Raw genomic sequence first — 21,723 nt, 5'->3', positions numbered from 1 at the left:
GAATGCTATAAATAGTAACAAATGTTAGAAATAAACATTCAGAGCTTTATTGAAGAAACAATCGAACTTCAAATTTCAATGGGACCAAACGGAAAAGAAACCCACCAAAACAAAAAAGAATAACAACTAAACCAGTTCATAAATGAAAGCGAATGGATAAACTCTTTTCTTTGAAGGAGATTAAAAATATAAGATCAACTGTATCAATTATTATCTTTTTAAAAGCGCTGAAAGCAAACAAAACGCATTTCAAGGGTACTGTATAGAAAAGGGCGTCTGCGAGGTACACTTCTATTTATTACCTAGGGGTGCCAACGAAACAAAAGACATTGGTTTAGTCAATCTACAAATGTAGCTCAGTTATAGAATAACTTCCAGACCTCAAGAGAGAATGAGACGCTTACTTCTTCATTACCACTGAGGATTGGAACATTTCAGAACTTCCAGCTCATGTAAATTATTAAACGATTCTTCAAAATAAATTTCTTTTGATTCTTCAGAATATTGTACACAATTCATAGATTATTATGATTTATGCCCCATAAACCATTTTGCTGCACATTTATGAACCAATTTATTTGACCCACAACAAATCATCGTATCACACGACTAATTAAAATCTTAAGTTACTAACGGTTCCGAATGTAGATTCTACAGAGAGAAACCGGCAAGAAGTTCAAAGCTTACTCTTTTAATTAATTAAGTTAATTATATAATTAAAAAAATGAAGTATCGTCTATCATCGTCTGAAGAAATAATTATTTGCATTCGAACTCCACGCTTTTCTATACCATCTTCAATTAAATTTATCAATTAACAAAACTAGAATTTGAGGAATTTTAAAACAGAAATATACAATTTAGTGTCCTTAATAATTTTTGTATAGGTAACGAGAAGATGGCTTTTAATTATAGGGTTCAAATGGGCTGCTTATTTTTAGCAATTACCGCTGCATATAGGAATTGGTGCAACAAGAAATATCAATCATATTTTAGATCACTAATGCGTCAACAACCTTCCCAAGTTTTGGCTTAGGTTTCCATTGTACCTGTAGTAATCATCCCCTTGGTGTAATTACCTTGAAGTCACCTTGGGCCAGTTGTGTTCACTAACCATCAGATGGTCTATCTGCCGGTCCGCATTTCAATTTTATCAAAGATAAAAAAAAAACCAAAAATCATTGGTATCTGACTAATTATTTGAGACTACTTCCCCTCCGCAGCTTTGCTCGTGCTTTAGAGATCATCAAATATTAGACAAAAAAAGGTCTGTCTTTCGTTAGAGTTCAAGCTTGCATCATATCAAATTTCGTCAAATTCGGTTTAGTGGTTAAGCCGTGAAAGAGCGACAAACAAACAGACAGTTACTTTGGAATCTATACTTCTATACCAATAATATCAACGTGAAAGTAACTCTGTCTGTCCGAATTTGATGAAATAGGCTATTTGACTGTTTTTTAAAATACGTTTTTAAAATACATTTTATATTATTTAGTAGAAGTTAAGGAACCCATATGATTTTTATTTTTAGTACATATTTGCCGAAAAATATCATATTAAAAATTCTATATTAAAATAGCGCGCAAAAACGCTACTTGGACGATATGGCGATGCAATGGGGTCGGTGACGTCACTTTCTTGTATTTTAATCTGTGGTACATATAGTAAAAAAGCAAAGTTTACAAGAAAGTGACTTCATCACACGCCCGGCCAATCAGGAGCGTTTTGTGTCACGTGACAAACGTTTGAAAATTTGCATTTTTATTTATGGATTTTTGAATAAATTAAGTATTATTTTCAAATTTCGTTAGTTAATAACCACTTTTAAACTCATAATATACACTGATTAATTTAATTCACAATTTAGTTTTCGTATTGTCAAATAGCCTATTTGTTATGAAGTAAACTTGAACTCCGAGGAAGAACATCGCCTATCTTTTTGCCTAGGACTAGACAACCAACCTCAAAAACGCAGGCGAAGCCGCGGTAACAACTAGTTTATAATGGTTTCAACGTCGTTTGACCAATCACCAGAAAAGTGTATTTTTATTGAGACGGTTTTTATATAACCCAATTTGTTTTTATAATTCGCCCCTAGATAGCTCTGCAGCACATCAACTCCCGTTCAACCGATCGCCATAAATATTCATGTACGTACACAGGCAGGACGTCTGCCGGTTTTTGCAACATAGTAAAATATAATAAAACATATCATATGTCTGTATGTTCAAGAAATCTTTATATATCCACATCTATACTAATACTGGCTAAATGTGACTTTACCAGCGCGAAATTTATAAAACATCAACTTCGAACCCCCGTTAAACCCCCTAGGGATGAAATTTCGTAAAATCCGTTCTCAGCGGATGTCTGCACCCTATAAGAATAAAGTAAAGTAGTAAAGTAGCAGCCTGTAAATTTCCCACTGCTGGGATAAAGCCTCCTCTTCCATTAAAGAGAGGGTTTGAAACATATTCCACCACGCTGTTCCAATGCGGGTTGGTGGAATGCACATGTGGCAGAATTTAGATGAAATTTGACACATGCAGGTTTCCTCACGATTTTTTCCTTCACTGCCGAGCACGAGATGAATTATAAACACAAATTAAGCACTTGTATATAGTAGTGCTTGCCTGAGTTTGAACTCGCAATCATCGGTTAAGATGCACTCGTTCGAACCACTAGGCCATCTCAGCTCAAACCCTATAAGAAACCTATCAAAATTTCAACTTTGTATGTGTTATATTTTCTGAGATTTCATTATTAATCAGCGAGTTTAATGTCGCTTTTACATATATAGATTATGAAGAGAAATTTTGTTTGTATGTAGGAAGTAATCGCCTGAACCAACTATTCAATTACACCTAAGGTACATTACTCCTAAATTCTATGGGGTATAAATTACATCCACACCATAGCAGTTTCTTTATAAATAAATTGCACCCATGCAAAGCCAGGATATTGTGCTAGTAACTACTACAGTGATTGAAACGTAAAACTTGACGCGAGTTGATACTTTGTATAGACTAACATATAAACATATATACTCTATATTCCAACGAAAACAGAAGAAAGCCAAATAAACGTCATTTGAAAGCAAATTGACGATATATCATTGGTCTAGCACACAACTACTAACAAAATAGGGATAACATCACAAACCTACACATAATATGATATTAATTTATTATCAGTCATATTTCATAGATAAATCATTTAATTCAAGCAGAACACAAATAACTATATCATATTTTAATTTGAAATAAAACCCTAAAATTTTATACCAAAGAGATTTGCAAAAATACAAAAAAAAAACAATGTTATAATGATCAGAGATGAGATGAGAGAGCCAGACAAAAGGTAAATAATTGTTACATAAATAAAAATCACAGAAAGTGTAATAATTAGAATTGACACGGAATAACAGAGAGACCTTAGCAAGTGCCCACTAAGCAGCAAATTTAATTATGATTATATAATTTGATTAAAATATTTAAAAATAAATGACAATGGCAGAAAGTTTTGTACAATAGACAAATCAATAAAATCTTTAAACATAACATAGTAAAAAAATCTACTAAAATAAATCTACGACTTTAATTAATATTGTTAATATATGAGATCTTTAAAACTCTGCTTCATAGAAATAACACTACAACTTTCCAGTAGAGTAAAAAATTGTGATAAATCTATTATTTATATTAATAGGAATACTCGTCCTAGATTTTATTTTGAAGAAGAGGAGAGGCTAGCTAGGCATTTCATGTTGTTTTCAATACCCATTATGATGCATGTTCAAAATTTTATGATCATGATTAGAAGATGTAACAAAAAAACAAATGAAGTCATTTATTACATTAGATAAGATTATAATTGAGAATTGAGGTGTTATATCACCTGTGGCTGTAGTTACACTCGGTTTTACACCCTACAAACCACAGTACAACAATAATAAGTATCACTACCTGGTAGTAGAGTCTATATCGAGTGGGTACCACCCACTCAATACAGATTCCTATTCAGATGGAATAGTACGAAGCAACATCAAGTTGTATCAAGTCAATTAAGCTTAAAATTAGTTGTCTGTTGTATCTGTCAAGATTTTTCTTATACATTCTAAACCAATTATCTTGACCTTCGGGACAAAACATTGACATTATAAATCCACGAGGCAACCATTTCCGATATTAAAAAATAAATAAAAATTGCACTTATCATATGCTTATCTTGTGATAATTGATCAAATGTTTTTAGATTCTTTTTATAATTACGATGCAATCTATATTACTTTTATTTGTTGTTCACGAAATATAATTAAATATAGGCCTATTGATTGTAGATTATCATGTCGAAAAAGTTATCAATAATTATCTCGGTATTTTTTTTATCTAATCACTTTGAGAGACCTATTTATCAATAATCCTAACATCAATGTTTAATTATTTATATAATAATAGCTAGCTTTAATATTATTGTAGTTGAAAATTACGACGATAAAAATGTCGTGAAAAATTTGAAGCTTATAAAAAAAACATTTTTTTAGAATAATTAAAATTGATTTTTATTTAAATACTTTCCTAAATTTTCTTATTGCTCGATTTGTTAAACTCGTAACGCACTTACTTAAAAAATCAAAGACGACTGTAGAAATACATATACATAGATATTCACACAAAAAATCAACAATATACTATCCAGATAAGGTCCAAGATTCAATATTAAAATAATATACTAGATTATTATATGTTACATTTTCCATTAAATTTCAAATTAGGTCTAAAAATTTGAAATGTCTAACGAATTTGACAAGAAATGTAGATAATAAATCATGTAGCGATAATTTACATGTTTATAGTGATGTTTATTTTTCAATTAATTTGCATAAAATAATATTTCGAAAATCGATTTTCACAGATAACAATGACATAAAAAGAAAGCACAACGACTTCAAACCACGTGGTGCGCCAAGGTCGAATTTATGTTTTCAACTTGTCAAGCGCGGCGTGTGATAAATTAATTCCACGGGCTGTTATCGCGATTCTTCTTCATGTATTTTATACTTTAATACCAGGGCGTAAGGTTGATTTTGGTCTGTTACGGCGGCCCACGCATAGTCGCCAACCCAGGCAATATATCTTAGGCCGTATACTGCCCGTGACAGTTCGTAAACAAACTGGAGCTACCGCAACAATGAACATCTGACATTTAACACGCGAAAAATAATCATAGTACCTAGTTATAGCAACAAAATTCAGAAAAAAACCTTATCTTATAAAAAGGAACAATGAAATATCACAATAATCTTTAATAAATGATTATAAAAGCTATATTTATCCACATAAATACTTACCAGATAATTAACACGATGTCAAACGTAATGCAAAGTCATCTGTAATACATCTTGCACATATCGATCACGTCTTGCAGTTCTCAAAAACACAAGTAAAAAAGAAGGAGGTTAGCACCAAATATCGGAACCGCTTTAACAATATATCACTCGGCACGAGTATGTGTTTTGTAAATACAGAATTAATTACGATCGAATGTTTATAATGTATAAATAAATTAAGCCAGGTTGTTATATGATTCACAATCAAAATAAAAATAGTCTGGCAGACGCTGCGTCGACGACCGCGCCACTGTCTGTCTGCCGTGCTGTCAATATTCGTCAAAACGAAAATGGCGACACCCTCGACAGAATACGATCAGCACCAGCCGGCTCGTATCGCTTCTCTCTTTCCAACGCAAGATTTAGAAAGGGATGGACAGTAGACGTGTTGTCTTCAGTCCGACCGGACTGATTTGTGATGTCACGCCCAGCGGCGTAACGTTTTGCGTAATTACACGCCAATGATGGCTTGTAAACTTGTTTTAATAACTTTAATATACAATCGTTCTGCATTATAAGGTCACCGGATGAAAGTGTCGGTCATGACAGAGATTAATAATAATGTAACGCGGTAATAATGCAGGGTAATTCGTCTTTGCGCATGTTAGGCCCGTCCCACCACTCAATATCTGTCGTAAAAGCGCCTCCTACTTCTTCTTATTTTATTCAGGATTTTTTCAGATCTTTGTCTCGACTGCATTAATTCGATGCTACCGTGCAGTCGCAATGCAGTTTGATTAATAATGAAGTTAAAGTCTAATAAGCTTTTTCTTACTTCATTGGCTCTTTCATAAAACCTAAAGATTTAATATATTATCTTATTATGACAATGCTCAAAAGTTAAATTAAGATTTCGTTTCAAATTATTATAACTGATATTAAGAGTAAGGAACCTTAAGAAATACAAAATATGTATTAATAATTATTAATATGTATTGATTAACTTTGTAAAATAGAAATATATAAAAAAATAATAGATAAATAAAAATGATCATTACTTTGCTATAATTAAATAAATTTTCATTGTTTAGCCTAATTTTAATAATTAAAAAGCTACTTTATTGTAGTGAATAATTAGTACGAGAAATAAAACAAAATATGCAGACTAAAGAAACCCGACAGCATGAACGAAGTAAGATAATCGATTGTATAACAAAACAAGAACAACAACACTAATGAAATGTTGCCGTAATAAAAAATTCAAAAAAAAATCCTGTATGTGTAAGCTAATTATTTTTCATAAAAAGTTTTGATTTATTTTGTCATACGAATTTCGTGAAATGTTTAAATGATGTATTACATAAATATTTTTATTCATTCATATTTTGTTAACATATTTACGTGCGACAACACTCAAAGCATATGGACTTTCAAAGTCCGGCTAGTGAATCCGTTGGCTTTTAAATTTTCATATCTCTTCCCAACAGCTCAGCACATTGTTCCTTTGTTAAAATTTATCAAATTAATTTATTACGAAAAAGTTTCTTAATCATCAAAGTGAATTAAAATGGCAGAACGTACACATACTTCCAGATTAGCCTCATACAAAAATGCTGGCCATGGAGCTACTGTAAGTTATATTTGAACATTCGATATTTAAATTATTCACAGGGTTAACATTTTAAGTATTTACTTAATGCCTAGCAATTAAATTTGTTCTATCTGTTAGCACTTTTTATTTAAATTGTGTTAAAAAAAAAAAAAACTAGCATCTCTTTGTTTAATCATAGTCAGTACATAATGCATGCAATCTGGTTTATTTTTATTTAAAAAATATTTCAATGAAAATCTTAAGCTAGATTACTTCGTGATTTCATAAAAATATACTGCCTCCTATCAAAAAATGTCTCTTTTTCAATTTTTATGCATTAAACTTTGCACTAATTACTTACAAAATTTAATTTACACCAGGAATTACGTCGTAAGAGGGCCGAGTTGAGCGTGACTCTCCGCAAACAGGCAAGAGATGAGCAACTCCTCAAACGCAGGGCTATGTCCCCGGAGGCAGGAGAGGTGTTGGACACTGAAAAGCTCATGACACCTGCAGAAATCGTACAAGGTAATAATTAATACCATAATTATTCAGTCAAACCAAGAAGTAATATTGTTCACTCCATAACATGTGGTTTAATGTCTGTCCGTGCAAAGCAATCAAGAATAATAACAAAACAACCATATAAATAGATATAATTAATGGTTTTTACAAAGGTTGTATATTTTTCAGGTTTGAAATCAGTCGATCTTGCCGTGAAAACAGCTGCAGCCAGAGCCGGTAGACGTATGTTATCTAGGGAGCAGAATCCTCCAATATCTGTAATGGTTAACGCTGGCGTCATAAAACCATTGGTGGATGCCCTCGATAGAGATGAATGGTATACACACTTAACGCTGATAGCATATTATAATTTACATATAACTATGTAATATATATACCATAATGAATATTACTATGCAGATCTTGCAATGCACAACTGATACTGTGAAGCTCTAGTATCATATAATAACTTGAATAATCTTATTTGTAATAAGTGTATTTTTTATTTGAAATGGCCTAAATATGGCCTAAGAAATATTTAATTTCCAAAGGGTGATTATCCATATACATAGTTTTAAATACACTTTACCATATAAGTACATTAAATATTGTAAACTAATAAAGTATTACTCAGTAACTTCACTTGGTGGTAGGGCTTTGTGCAAGCCCATCTGTGTAGGTACCACCCACTCATCAGTTATTCTACCATCAAATAACAGGACTCAGTATTGTTGTGTTCCGGTTTGAAAAATTGTTATATTATTATGATGACCTCTAAATACTGATAAGTTAACTGTAAAAGTTTCATCATAATAGCTGTAGTATTGTTTAATTTAACTCAACATAAATTTAGGATAAATCCGACCAGTACAATTGTATTACATTGTCTAAATCTGAAGAGTCTTATGAACCAATTTATATTCAAAATATGTCTATGGAATGTAATTTTCTTTTTATCCTTTTGGTTTATGGTCATTAAAAAGGGTCTTGATGACTTCTAATTTTTTATTTGTTGAATGTATGAAATTACAATTATTACATATAATTCCACATATAAAATAGTTGCCTTAGTTTGATGCCAAGTAAACTTACTTACTATTGGAGTGTTGTAGTAAATATTCATTTTGTTTTAAATATAAATTGTTAAGATACCGAAAAGGTCACTATTTTTCATTGTTATTTAATATCACGGGTTCATAAGTCTTGAGTCTTGTTTTGCAAATGTGAATCAAATGCTATGCAATCAGGATACTAGGGGTTTCATTATTCATGCCTGCACTCAATCCTTAAAAACTTAAAGATGTACAGTTTTTTTTTATGGTATAGGTTGGCAACGAGCATATGGGCCACCTGATGGTAAGTGGACACCATCACTCATAGACAATGACGTTGTCAATGTGCCACCAACCTTGAGAACTAAGATACTATGTCCCTTGTGCCTGTATTTACACTGGCTCACTCACCCTTCAAACCGGAACACAACAATACTGAGTACTGTTATTTGGTGGTAGAATAACTGATGAGTGGGTGGTACCTACCCAGACGGGCTAGGACAAAGCCCTACCACCAGTCCCTAACATTTGTCATAACTAATATGTGCACCTACAATTAACTTTTTTGTTTCTAGCCAAGATTTACAGTTCGAAGCAGCATGGGCTCTCACAAATATTGCATCGGGCACTCATGAACATACGATGGCTGTTATCAATGTAAGTATTAATTTACTGTTAGAAAAAGAAATGTGTTTAGTCTTTTATGTAGTTCTACTCTTAAAGGGTAAATATTTAGATAACTACACCAAAAGATATATAATAAGGTATAATCACAAAAAAAAAAAATAAACTTAACTATTAAAACTTCTTTCTTTATTCTGATTTGTTATTTCATACTAAAAATATTATTGTATTTTTATTTTGAATATTTTCAAAAGCATAAAATTAAAGGCGTATAATTTATGGTACATGATGTGACTTCCTATAAGGGACTACAACATAGATAAATAAATAATGTGAATTTGTCTTGATTTTTCAAAAATAAATAAATATAAATATTGAACAACTTTGTACATAGTTCCTACAACCATTCGTTGCAAAATTTTGTATTTCAACTCTAAAAAACAACTTTAAAAAATGTCGTCCAAGCACACTTTGGCTATATTCATTAAATACACAACTGATCCCACTCGTGGACTAGGGAGGAGCGATCCCGAAGCTGGTGTCTCTGCTGGCGCGCGGCGGCGTGGTGGGCGAGCAGAGTGCGTGGGCGCTGGGCAACATCGCGGGTGACGGCGCGGCGCCGCGGGACGCCGTGCTCGCCCACGGCGCTCTGCCCGCGCTGTTGCCGCACCTCACGCCAACCACAGCGCCCAGTCAGCTGCGGACCGCCGCTTGGACCTACAGTAACTTCTGCAGGTTGCTATGCTACCAGAAGTTATAGTCTAGTTCTTTTTTAATATCCCCAGCTTTTTAATATACCAGCTTCTGCAGGTTGCTATGCTACCAGAACTGGTAGTCTGTTGTCTTAAATTTTCGCGATTATTACACATTTAAATAAAACTAGTTATAACGGATTTTAATCGCGTATATTAATTGTTTTGGACATTCCGACGTTTCGAGCACTTTACAGCGTTCGTGGTCACGGTTAGACCACACACGGGTAGACGGTTAGACAGTCTACCCGTGACCACGAACGCTGTAAAGTGCTCGAAACGTCGAGATGTCCAAAATAATTAATATACGCGATTAAAATCCGTAATAACTAGTTTTATTTAAACTCGTAGTCTGGCTCTTTTTTTTATATCCCCAGTACCAGCTTCTTCGATTTGACCATTTCTAATATAGCGGCTCGAATTATCGATGACCAAACCCTTTCAAAAATCTCAAATTCCTTTATTCAATATAGCATTACACTTACTTATTGATTGTCAAATTAAACACTATCAACGGTTCGGAAAAAGGAACACCCTGACCTGAGAAGAATCGACGAAAGAAATTCAGGGGCTTTTTTTTTGTCAAATTATTTTTTGTCTCTGACTTTACGAAACCTTTACGACCTTTATGATCTCTTGGCATTGCTTAGAGATGTTGGATCACTCTACATTTTGTACTGCGTTTTACACCACATTTTTCACAAGGTATGTTGGGTATGGGGACGGCTAAATTCATCTGTGGACATCGCCTCAAAATTCCAAATTTCACCCGCTTCTAAGGAAGATGTCCAATAGTCCACAACTTTTAAGGCATTTGCTGCATCACTTAACCATTCTGTGGAATCTTTTGGAGGCGGTTTTTCTGAACAGATACGATTTGGGAACCTACTGAGGGAATATAGGAAGTTCAAGAAAAAGTAAGCATTTCTTAAAGGCCGGCAATGCACCTGCAAGCCCTTCATTGTTGCAGATGGTGATGGTAATAAAAAGTAAAAAGGTTTACACAGAGCCTTACTTCCATGTAAATGGTAGTCCTGTAGATTTTGAGGGAATGCGAAAAGCTAGGACGTTGGTAACAACTTGGAAAAGCTCTCTGTTCAGATCATATTACTCGCTATATCCTTCTTTCTTTTCCTTTCTTATATCTATATATATACATTCATGGCAAACTTGAATCTTCCGACAAATCAAAAATATTTTTGGTTGTTTTGATGTTTCTCTACCATAATGTATTTGAATGTCTGATGATGGTTGTGAATTTACTTACAAATTAAACAATTGTTACAGGAATAAAAATCCGCTAGTGAAATTTGAACTAGTCGCCCCAGCGCTGCCTTATGTTTCGGAACTTCTCACTGTAGCTGACCAAGAAGTGCTGGGTAAGAAATTTATAATAATAATAATAATAAACAGCTTTATTGCACACAGAAAATGAACAAAATACAAGAAAAAAGCTTAAAATCAAAATCACTACAAACATATGCAAAGGGCGGCCTTATCACTAAGCAGAAATATCTTCCAGGCAACGATACTGAAAGAGACTTACAAGAGAAAACATAGTGGGCTAGTGTATTAATAATTCAAAGTAAATATACATACATACAAAATACAATAGGCAATACAACAGATAGGTTACATACTTAGCTGCTAGTACTGAAAGGGTTAGAGGAGGTTTAATTTATTGACATGTAATGCAATTTAACACAGGTTTTAAATAACTGAATTGTAATTTATATAACGCACAACAATAAAACCCTTTAAATTTGATCCCTTGAGGAGAAGGTTTCTCTTAGGGATATATTCCACAATGCTGCTCCAATGCATGTTATTGTTACAAATACAGGTTTCCTCACGTTTTCCTTCACCGCCGAGCACGAGATAATAAACAAGACCTAAAGTCTAACCAAGTGCTGGGCCATCTTGCCTCAGGCAGTAAAGTAATAATTAATAACTTAATTAATTATTTTTTTTCACAGCGGACACATGCTGGGCCCTTTCATACTTAACCGACGGTCCAAATGAGCGTATAGAAGAAGTGCAAAATACAAAACACCTCCTACCGCGCTTGGTTAAGTTGTTGCAGCACAAGTCGCCAGCCGTCCGCACTCCAGCGCTGCGAGCTGTCGGAAACATGCTTACCGGCTCGGATGTACAAGTAAGATTAATACTTTTACATGATACTTAATCATATCAGATCCTTTATCACTAAATATAGTAGAGAAAATCTTAATTATCAATGTCTACTAATGTCCATGTAGTATTAAAATAAATCTTAGTCTCGAATCACTCTATCGATTAAAAAAAACCGCATCAAAATCCGTTGTGTAATTTTAAAGATCTAAGCATACATAGGGACAGAGCAGAGTCATGATGATTCCAATTTGGAGAAAAATATAAACAAGACTTAATCTAAAATAGATTTATGTGCATATTATTCCATGCTTGTTATAATAGCTTTATTATATAAAGTTTTCAATAAAATAAGTTCTTGTTATTTATAATAAAAAAGTTTTCCAGTTCACTAAATGTATATTTTACAAATTATTATTGTTTTTTTTTAATTATTTTCTCTCTGTTTGTTTCGGTTAATGGAACAGCTCGACCGATTTTGACAAGACTTTCACAAGCAATATAATGTAATAAGGTTTAACTTATGTAGACTACTTTTAATAAATAATAAGTCATAGAAAGTTTTTGAACTGAACAATAAATTTAGTTAAAATCAAGTCGCGGGCACAACATGTTCATTGTATTATCAATCAACTTGTGGAAACTGTCGGCATCATTATCTTTTCATCGTAATTTTCCAGACGGATCGTTGCCTGGAAGCAGGCTGTCTGGATCACCTGGTAGCGCTGATGCACTGCGGGAAGCCGTCGCTGGTGAAGGAAGCAGCCTGGGCCGTCAGCAACGTGCTCGCAGGGACTCAGACGCAGATCCAGATGGCAGTCGACAAGGGGTTGTTGCAGCATCTCGTGTCTGTTCTCACCACCGAGGACATCAAGTAAGTATATACATCATAGTAATATGTAATAGTACGTCATTAATTAGGCTATAGGCTATTTGATTGGTTTTTAAAATCAATTTTATATTATTTAGTAGAGGTTAAGGAACCCAGTAATATCAGTAGTACATATTTGCCGAAAAATATCATATTAAAAATTCCATATTTAAATAACGCGCAAAAACGCTACTGGGACAATATGGCGCTGCAATGGTGTCGGTGACGTCACTTTGCTGTATTTTAATCTGTGATACATATAGTAGAAAAGCAAGGTGTACAAGAAAGTGACTTCCTCATAAGCCCGGCCAATCAGGAGCGTTTTGTGTCACGTGACAAATGTTTGAAAAAATGCATTTTTAATTATTGATTTTTGAATAAATTAAGTATTATTTTCAAGTTTTGTTAGTAAATAGCCATTTTTAAACTCATAATATATACTGATTACAATATTTCACAATTTATTTTTCACACATTGTCAAATAGCCTATTTGACAATGAGAAAAATAAAGTGTATGTTACTTGTGAGATGTCTGACAATGAAGTATGGAAGGAAAATATATGCTGAGCTGCAGGGTGATATTGTAATCAGCATATATTATGAGTTTTAAAATGGGTATTTATAAACATAAGTTGAAGATAATTTATTAGAAAAGCCATAAATAAAAATGCATTTTTTAAAAACACACATGCACACACATAAAACGCACTATACACACAAAAACAACTTTTACTGGGTTCCTGAACCTCTACTAAATAATATAAAATGGTATTTTAAAATGCCAGTCAAATAGCTTATTATGTATAGATGTTTTTACAGCAGTATTTAAAGTGTACTGTGCCGCCGTCAAAAACAAATGCAATACGAGCGAAGAGATCGTAGTATATCGTCCTTTATTATGACTAAATTCAGTCCGAGGTTAAAAATTTAATAAGAATTGGAACGCCATACATATACCCATGTCAGGCGTTTATAAGAATAAAACATTAATAATGCTTAAAAAAAGCTTTAAAAAAAAAGATATTTCATTTGCTATCACTCCATTGAGAAGAAAATTGCGTTTTAATAATTATCATTTTATACCACAACAAATATTTCGAAACAATATGTATTAATAATATAAAATTAAGGATATACTTCTTCGTAGTTACGGGAGGGTAAGGAGCGCATGGTAGAAAATGAAATATTGCCATATTATATAAACATATTCAATATTTAATTATAGATGCCAAAAAGAAGCAGCTTGGGCAATAACAAATCTGTGCCTGGGAGGAACTCCGGGGCAGTTGGATGCGTTAATATCGGCCGGTTTCTTGGAGCCTTACTGCGCCATCCTGGCGTCGCCCGACCAACGTGCCGTCACTGTGGTTTTGGACGGACTCACACAATTGATGAAGGTAAGTGATTATTTCTATAATGTTGTCTTAAATTTTCGCGATTATTACACATTTAAATAACACACACGGGCAGTCTACCCGTGACCACAGGCAGTCTACCCGTGACCACGAACGCTGTAAAGTGCTCGAAACGTCGGGATGTCCAAAATAATTAATATACGCGATTCAAATCCGTAATAACTAGTTTTACTTAAATGATTATTTCTATCTAGTTCTTTTTGGTATAAAAAGTTTAGTGACAAGCTGTTAACTTCCCACTACTGGAGATATGCCCGTTTTGAGCAGAAGATATAGTACGACACAATTCAGATGTCGCATCGGCAAAATTCGTAAAACCGATCACATCCGAATAAGTCCGCTATGCCAAATTATCAATATTTATTTATGTGAATATGATCTTTACACAAACGTGATAACTTGTAATATCATGTGAACTGATATAGTCATCAATTTGACACGTCGATTTACATGCTCTTGTTATTTCGGGTTGAACTGACGCGAGAATCTATAGCGACGAATAGAGTCGAATAGCGCGATATGTCTATTGTTGTATCGGCAGTAATCGGTTTCATTGAATTTGCCGATGCTACATCTGAGTTGTGTTGGACTATATTATGTAGCTTACTCCAATACGTGGCAGATCGTATCACGTCACCCTAACAAAGTTTTCACCTCCGATCGCGATATGAGTTTTAAATACAACTTAACCACATGATTTCAATTGTGTTTGCCCAGGATTTGAACTCATAATCATTGATCGATATACTCTTCTTGTAAAGTTGTTGTCTTTTTTGGTGTAATTTCTAAAATGTCTGAACATGGCTAGTTTGTAACTTGTGTTTTTTTTTTTCATTTTACAAATATAATAAGTTTACAGTCAATATTCGTTAGGCCAGTATCAACTTTTGTTGACAACATCTTAGTTTTCAATTTTCATTGGTAGAAATAAATCGTGAATACTAAAGTATGAATGGCACGTATCTTGATTCAGATATTTAATATAGATGTAGCTTTACTTGGTGGTAGGGCTTTGTGTAAGCCCGCCTGGGTAGGTACCACCCACTTATTATTCTACTCAGATATTTTACCCCTAAACAACAGTATGCAGTATTGTTGTGTTCCGGTTTGAAGGGTGAGCGAGCCAGTGTAACTACAGGCACAAGGGACATAGCATCTTAGTTCCCAAGGTTAGTGGCGCATTGACGATGTAAGGAATAGTTAATATTACTTACAGCGTCATTGTCTATGGGTGATGGTGACCAATTACCATCAAGTGGCCCATATGCTCGTCCACCAACCTATTCTATAAAAAAATGCGAAATTGGGCATTGATTTGAGATGAAATAAAAATGCCTAGCAACTAATCGTTTCTTTATTTCAGGCTGCCGCGGAATTTGGTCAAGTCGAACCACTTTGTATAAAACTCGAGGAGATTGGTGCGTTGGATCGCATCGAATCGTTGCAAGAGCACGAAAATGAACAGGTATGATCTGAATTGAAGTTATACTTAAGGAATTGTACACATGTCTGATTTTGTATGACTGATCCGTACTGAATCAACCGATGATATTGTCTTTTTCTTTTCAATTTATATTGTTCTGCTTAAATTGAAAAAAAGGGATGAGTAGTTGTAAAGAGTAATAGTTGTGTGATAATCTGTTGTGTATCTGATATAAAGATATTCTGTGACACAAATATGAGGCAAGTTTGAAGTGTTAGATATTATAGTAATTATGTTACTGAAATTTCACCAAGTTCTAAGTCGATTATCGAAGTTAAACAACCTTTACTCAAAAACTCTTTATCTATAATCACAATGCTCACAATCCACAAGGCGGTTAGTTAGTTACGAACAAACATTAATTTATTTTTATTGATAAGTTCGCATTGAAATTTGAGTAAGCCAGTGTAATTTTAGGCGAAATGGGAATCATAACATTGTATAGGCTTTGACCACTCAATGTTGGGTGGTTTTATAATTATTATCTATACATGTAATAAAATAGGAGTGTCTGTTTGTAATATTAAAATATCCCTTTTTACTCAATGCATGTATGTATGCATGGTACATATATGAAAATAATACTTATTACCATTTTTGTCTGCCTGTTTGTTTCGACCAATTTTGACGGGATTTTCACTGGGAGATAAGTGATGCAATAAGAAGTGACTTGGCTACAATAATTTTTTTTTTTGTTAAATTCAAACTAGTCTATAAAACTAGCTGTGCCTGCGAGTATAGACTATACTTATATTATAAATGCGCAAGTAACTGTTTATTTATGTTCTTTTACGGTGGGTACCGAAATTACTTTATAAATAAAAAAGTACCCATTCAAACTCGTCAAAAAACGTCCTCTGTACTTTTTACTTAATAACTAATTATATATTTTGTTCTCATATAGATCTATAAGAAAGCTCTCCATATCTTGGATAACTACTTCGTCGATCAAGAAGATCGTAACACCCAACCTCAGGAGTCGGCAGATGTGTACCAATTTGCGCCGACCGAAGCAGATGGAAACATCAATTTTTAACCAATGTACTTGGGAAATAAAGACTGGTTGTACTATAATAATCAAATAATAATATCTAGTTATAGTACGACACAACTTAGGTGTAGCATCGGCAAAATTCGTAAAACCGATCACATCCGAATTGAGTACGCTAACCCAAATTATCGATATTCATTTCTCATGCGAATATGATCTTTGCACAAAGGTAAATAACTTATAATATCATATGACCTAATATATGACGCGTCGATTTACATGCACTTGCTTTCTCTGACGCGAGAATCTATAGCGACGAATAGCGTCGAATGGCGCGATAGGGAGCTATTTCTATTGGTTGTGTAAATCGCCAGTAATCGGTTTTATTTTCATTCCATTGCATTTTCCGATGCTACATCTAACTTGTGTCGTACTATATGTGCTTCTTAAAAGAGAGGATTTGAAATAATAGTAAGACGTTTATATATAAATTTCTCCTATATCAATAGGTATTCACATTGATGATTTTGTAAAAATGTGTGTACTCTGTGATTTTATTTCTAACTTTTTTAAATCATACCGTTTTTTACATGAATATATGTTTAAAAGAAAATGTAAGTGATCTTTTTAAATAGCTAATTGTATGATGGCTATCCAGCTATGCGAAGGAGTTATTATGTTAAGCTATTCATGCGGCGAGTATATAAAGAATAAGCCAATAGCCTGAGATTAAAAAAAAATGAAAAAAGCTATAAAAATCCTATGTTAAAACATCATGTCAAGTCGGCATTTTCAATGTTTTATGAATGTAAGTAAATTCGTGATAAATGACTGTATATGCCGATTTGCCATGAAAACGTCTGAAGTCGTTAAAATGTGCCTTTTGTTATGATTACTGTGTTCTATATGTTGTATATAAGTTAGATAATATTTTATTAACCATTTTTTTTTAACAATTATTATACTGTACTCAAAATTTTTGTATTGGTTTTTTTCTCGAGTATATCGAGGTTACTATGTAATTATGTATTCGTCATGAAAGCCTTATGGGGGACCTTAGGTAGTGTCTATGGTCTATTAGAACAGTACACCATCTGCTGAATGCACTTAAATTGTAATAATGGTGTATTTCCCATATATGCATCTAAACTGCAAACAAACTGAAAACTGTTCCAAGTAAAGGGTCAAGGTTGTTTCAACGAGGGTGTAAATAAAACAAAAAAAAATCGAATCAATTAGATATTAAAATACAAAGAAATCTATCATTGATAATGAGATTTTTTATTTATACTAACGACCAATCACTGGTTACTTCAGGCCCCATCGGCAATCAACTTGTAGCCAACTGTAACTGTTTGTATTTTTATTCATTGATAATTGAGCCGGTCTCATGTTTCAGTAGTTAATTGTAGTGTAAATTTTAGAAATAAATAATTTTTTTTATAATTTGTTTTCTTTTTGTACCTACTATAAAAGGAAGATATTAAAATACTACATAATAAAATAATAGACAACTTCGCAAATGCTTTTTGTTCGCTCAGCAACGTTATTTGCTTTTAATAACTGTCTCTGCTTAAAACTAGGGTTGTTGAGGATTCCTCTTCCGCTTCCTCATAATGCGAAAGTTCCGCAAATTTTGGGTTCCTCAACCGATACCGCATCCTCATAAATGAAATTTAAAAATCCTCTTCCTCTATCGCTTCCTCCAATTTTTAGAGCAATTTATGAGGAACCTGAAGCTACCGTGTCTACTAAAAGACACATCCTGCCCGACAGCCACCGATTCCACGGGTAAGATTGTACAGTCAATGTTAGCCGAAATGCTAGCCTCTGAACCAAATAGTGACGATGAAAATGAAATATTACCAATAGATGATAGGTGCGTCGTACTAAAGTTGCTATTAAATAACGACATTAAAGTAAAATGAGTCCATTTTGCATGAACATAGTCTTCTATGGTGGAAAAATGATCAGAAATATTTGGGAGCTGTACGGCCTAACTTCTATGGATTATTTATCTAAGGAATACTAACCTTTATTTTGATGAATAATATATTCGACTTAAGTAATTAATAAAGAATTATAAACTATCACTTATTATATACTACATATCATTTGAATTCCTAAAATAAATTGTATTATTCACTCATCTTTTTTGTGTGCTTGTGTTGTTATTGAACTCCTTCATAACGGCTGGACCGATTTTGATGATTGTTTATTGTGTGTTTTGAGAATAGTTTTATTATTTTTAGTGTATGTATGTTATAAACTGACAGGATAGCGGCTTTTTGGTTGGGTTCGCTAGTATTTTTAATTTCCATCTTCCTAATCCACTTCCTCATCCGCATCCTCTTTCTCGAAAAATATCCTCATCCTCACCCGCATCCTCTTTACGCGTGACAAATCCTCTTCCTCAACAACCCTACTTAAAACTATCAAAAAATAAATGTAACAATTGTATATATAAATATAGTTCATCAGGAATGTTATTGATACGAATTTTATCATCTGATTGATTCAGTTAGGTCAATTATGGATATCAAATTATTTACTGGAAATTAAAAAAATAAGAAAAAAATGTAAGTTATGAATTTGTTTTTATTTGCAGTATAATATAATACTTATATACCAAATAATATCACAAAAAATAGGTTTAAAATTTAATTTAACCCACCTTAAGCAAAAAATATAATAGTAATCATTTTTTATCAGACTCCTTCATGGTTATGTAGATCCATTATATCCTGCTGTTAAAACAAGGAATTTTGAGCACTACAATGTGCCTCACTCTTTCAATAGTACAAAAACAGATCAATGCCAACTCGTTTGAGCTATTATCATACCCATTCTAAATGCAGATTTAACATGCACTTAATTCTAGGGTAGGGTAATACAATTCAATAAAACAATATTTTACTTTATTAATTTAATTTTATGACAACTTAATGAATAAAATAAAAAGAAAAGAATATTTTAACTGCTGGGCAGTTTTCAAATTTAATGCCTAAATTAACTCATGTTCTGTTCACGAAGTTTCTCCAGTTGTTGCCTGTAACAAATAAAAGTATGCTGTTATATTTGATAAAATAAAAATTTTATAATTGCAATACAAAATTTTGCTTCAACTATTTAAATGTACTGATTTCATAACAGTATCAGAAAATATGCATTTGGATGTACCATGGTAAAGTATGGTGACAAAGCTTAAAAAGAAAGAAGGCTTTCCCCCAACAGACCCCCTGTTGGGGGGTATTTAAGGGCAACTTATTAACAAGAATGAAAGGTGTTGGATAACAGTATTCAGTCAAGTTTGTTCATAAACAATATACAGTGTAAACTCTTTGTAATGTCATCCTTTATAACGATAAACTCTATAAAGTAGAAGTGAGTACGACATGGTTGGTTTTTACTCAAATAGCAGTAAGCTTCGCCTAGCTCAACACTAATAGTGTCAATTCAGTGTCAAAGTTTAGAATTCATCTTGGCGGTGAAGGAAAACATTGTGAGCAAACCTGCATGTGTCTAATTTCATCGAAATTCTGCCACATGTGCATTTAACCAACCTGCATTGGAACAGTGTGGTGGAATATGTTCCAAACCCTCACCTCAACGAAAGAGGAGGCCTTATCCCAGCCGTGGGAAATTTATGGGCTGTTACTTTCAGTGTCAAAGGTCTTTTATAGTCTTAATTTTTTTGAAATTAGAATAGCCTCAAGTAAATAGACTTAAAAATACTAAAATTATCTCTACAAATAGTTATGAGGTTATATATCAAGTTACATACTTTAGTTGTTGATTGAAGTCATCTTGTACGATGTCATCCTCCCAGTTGTCTTCCCACACTGATACATCTTCATCATCAGCATCCTCTGTACCCCAATCTATTAAACAAATATAAATATTAAGTTTTTCTAAATATTTTAAATCAATAACATTAAACCTCTTTAATGAACTGAACTATGATGCCTTTGCCAGTTTAGGCATATAGATATACAAAAAAAGTTATATTATTTTTTAAATTATTCGATTCCATTGTTACACCAGTAAAAACGATTGACGTTTTTAAAAAAAATTGTTAGTTAAGAGCACGAAATAAAACTGAAATTCTGTATCAAATTTAATACGACGCAGTAATACTAACGCTCGGTGGGAAATTCTTCGAATTCGTCGTCCTCTTCCAACAAACCTAGATCAACCTTTTGCTTGTCAGCCATTGTAAATAGTTTTGCTAAGTTTTAATTTAAACTCCTGAGTCCTTTTGTTATGTTTTGAGCGTGGCTTTCCAGAAATTGTGATTATTTGACAAGTCACGAAATTTGACGTTATTTCTAATGTTGCCATTGCCATATTTATTTAATTTACCTATATATTATTATAAAAAGATAATTTTAGCGCGGTTCTGTAAACATTACATTTATAATTGGTCATACATTCTATAATTTGTCCAAAATCGTTTTTATTTGCCCTTTGTGACTTCCTATTTATATTAAATCCGTAGTTTCTTCATATAAGAAAAGTGAATATTAAAAATATTTCTTAGTAATTTATTTTTTAAATCTAGTAGCCAAAACTGATAGATATGCAGACTTTCTATAAAACAGCCTAACGAATTTAATATGCAAATTGAATACTAGTTCACTCATCAAATTTCTTTGATGCGTCTGAATGATGATTTGTATCTTACAGACAGTGCGCATTTTCTTTGTATCGAAAATTGTACATTATCGTAGATAGTACACCGCTTATTTTGAGGATCTTAAACATTCGTTCTGTTGAAAACTACACCAAAACATTTTATTTTAAGTAACTAAATATTAGGTTGGGGAAAAAGTCTTTTCGCATATCGTATGTATGAACTTGTAATAAAATCTCTTTGGCTATACCATTTGTATCTGGCTGGTTTTGGTATCATTAAAAAGTTTTAATTTCTTTAGAAGGCACTTCCAAATTCAAATAGGAATTTGTGTGATTTTCATTTGTT

General features: G+C 33.0%; 2 protein-coding genes across 2 annotated transcripts in view; one reads left to right on the top strand and one right to left on the bottom strand.

The window, feature by feature from the left end:
- The window catches only part of LOC124542001 (homeobox protein PKNOX2-like), a 44,022-nt gene extending 38,349 nt beyond the window's left edge, over positions 1–5,673 (bottom strand). The window contains exon 1 of the mRNA XM_047119953.1: positions 5,350–5,673. The gene's annotated coding sequence lies outside the window, so the exon portion shown is untranslated. The remainder of the gene's footprint in view (positions 1–5,349) is intronic.
- Positions 5,674–6,756: 1,083 nt separating this feature from the next.
- On the top strand, positions 6,757–16,916 carry LOC124541923 (importin subunit alpha-1-like). Its single transcript, XM_047119854.1, has 11 exons — positions 6,757–6,958; positions 7,300–7,447; positions 7,613–7,760; positions 9,051–9,132; positions 9,617–9,834; positions 11,139–11,230; positions 11,828–12,006; positions 12,662–12,855; positions 14,079–14,250; positions 15,632–15,733; positions 16,656–16,916. The coding sequence occupies exons 1-11, from the start codon at positions 6,896–6,898 to the stop codon at positions 16,785–16,787; spliced, it is 1,530 nt and encodes a 509-aa protein (XP_046975810.1). The 5' UTR covers positions 6,757–6,895; the 3' UTR covers positions 16,788–16,916.
- The last annotated feature ends 4,807 nt before the right edge of the window (positions 16,917–21,723 follow it).

Source organism: Vanessa cardui, chromosome 29 (assembly GCF_905220365.1).
Source record: "Vanessa cardui chromosome 29, ilVanCard2.1, whole genome shotgun sequence".
NCBI classification, from domain to species: Eukaryota; Metazoa; Arthropoda; class Insecta; order Lepidoptera; family Nymphalidae; genus Vanessa; species Vanessa cardui.
Note: the sequence above shows the minus strand (reverse complement) of the source record. Positions and strands in the feature narration are given on the sequence as shown.

Excerpts from the sequence above, each read along its gene's own strand:
- LOC124541923 (XM_047119854.1), top strand. The coding sequence starts at position 6,896 with ATGGCAGAACGTACACATACTTCCAGATTAGCCTCATACAAAAATGCT. Across the intron at positions 7,761-9,050 it reads GCCCTCGATAGAGATGAATG|CCAAGATTTACAGTTCGAAG; the intron begins GTATACACACTT and ends TTTTGTTTCTAG. Across the intron at positions 11,231-11,827 it reads AGCTGACCAAGAAGTGCTGG|CGGACACATGCTGGGCCCTT; the intron begins GTAAGAAATTTA and ends TTTTTTTCACAG.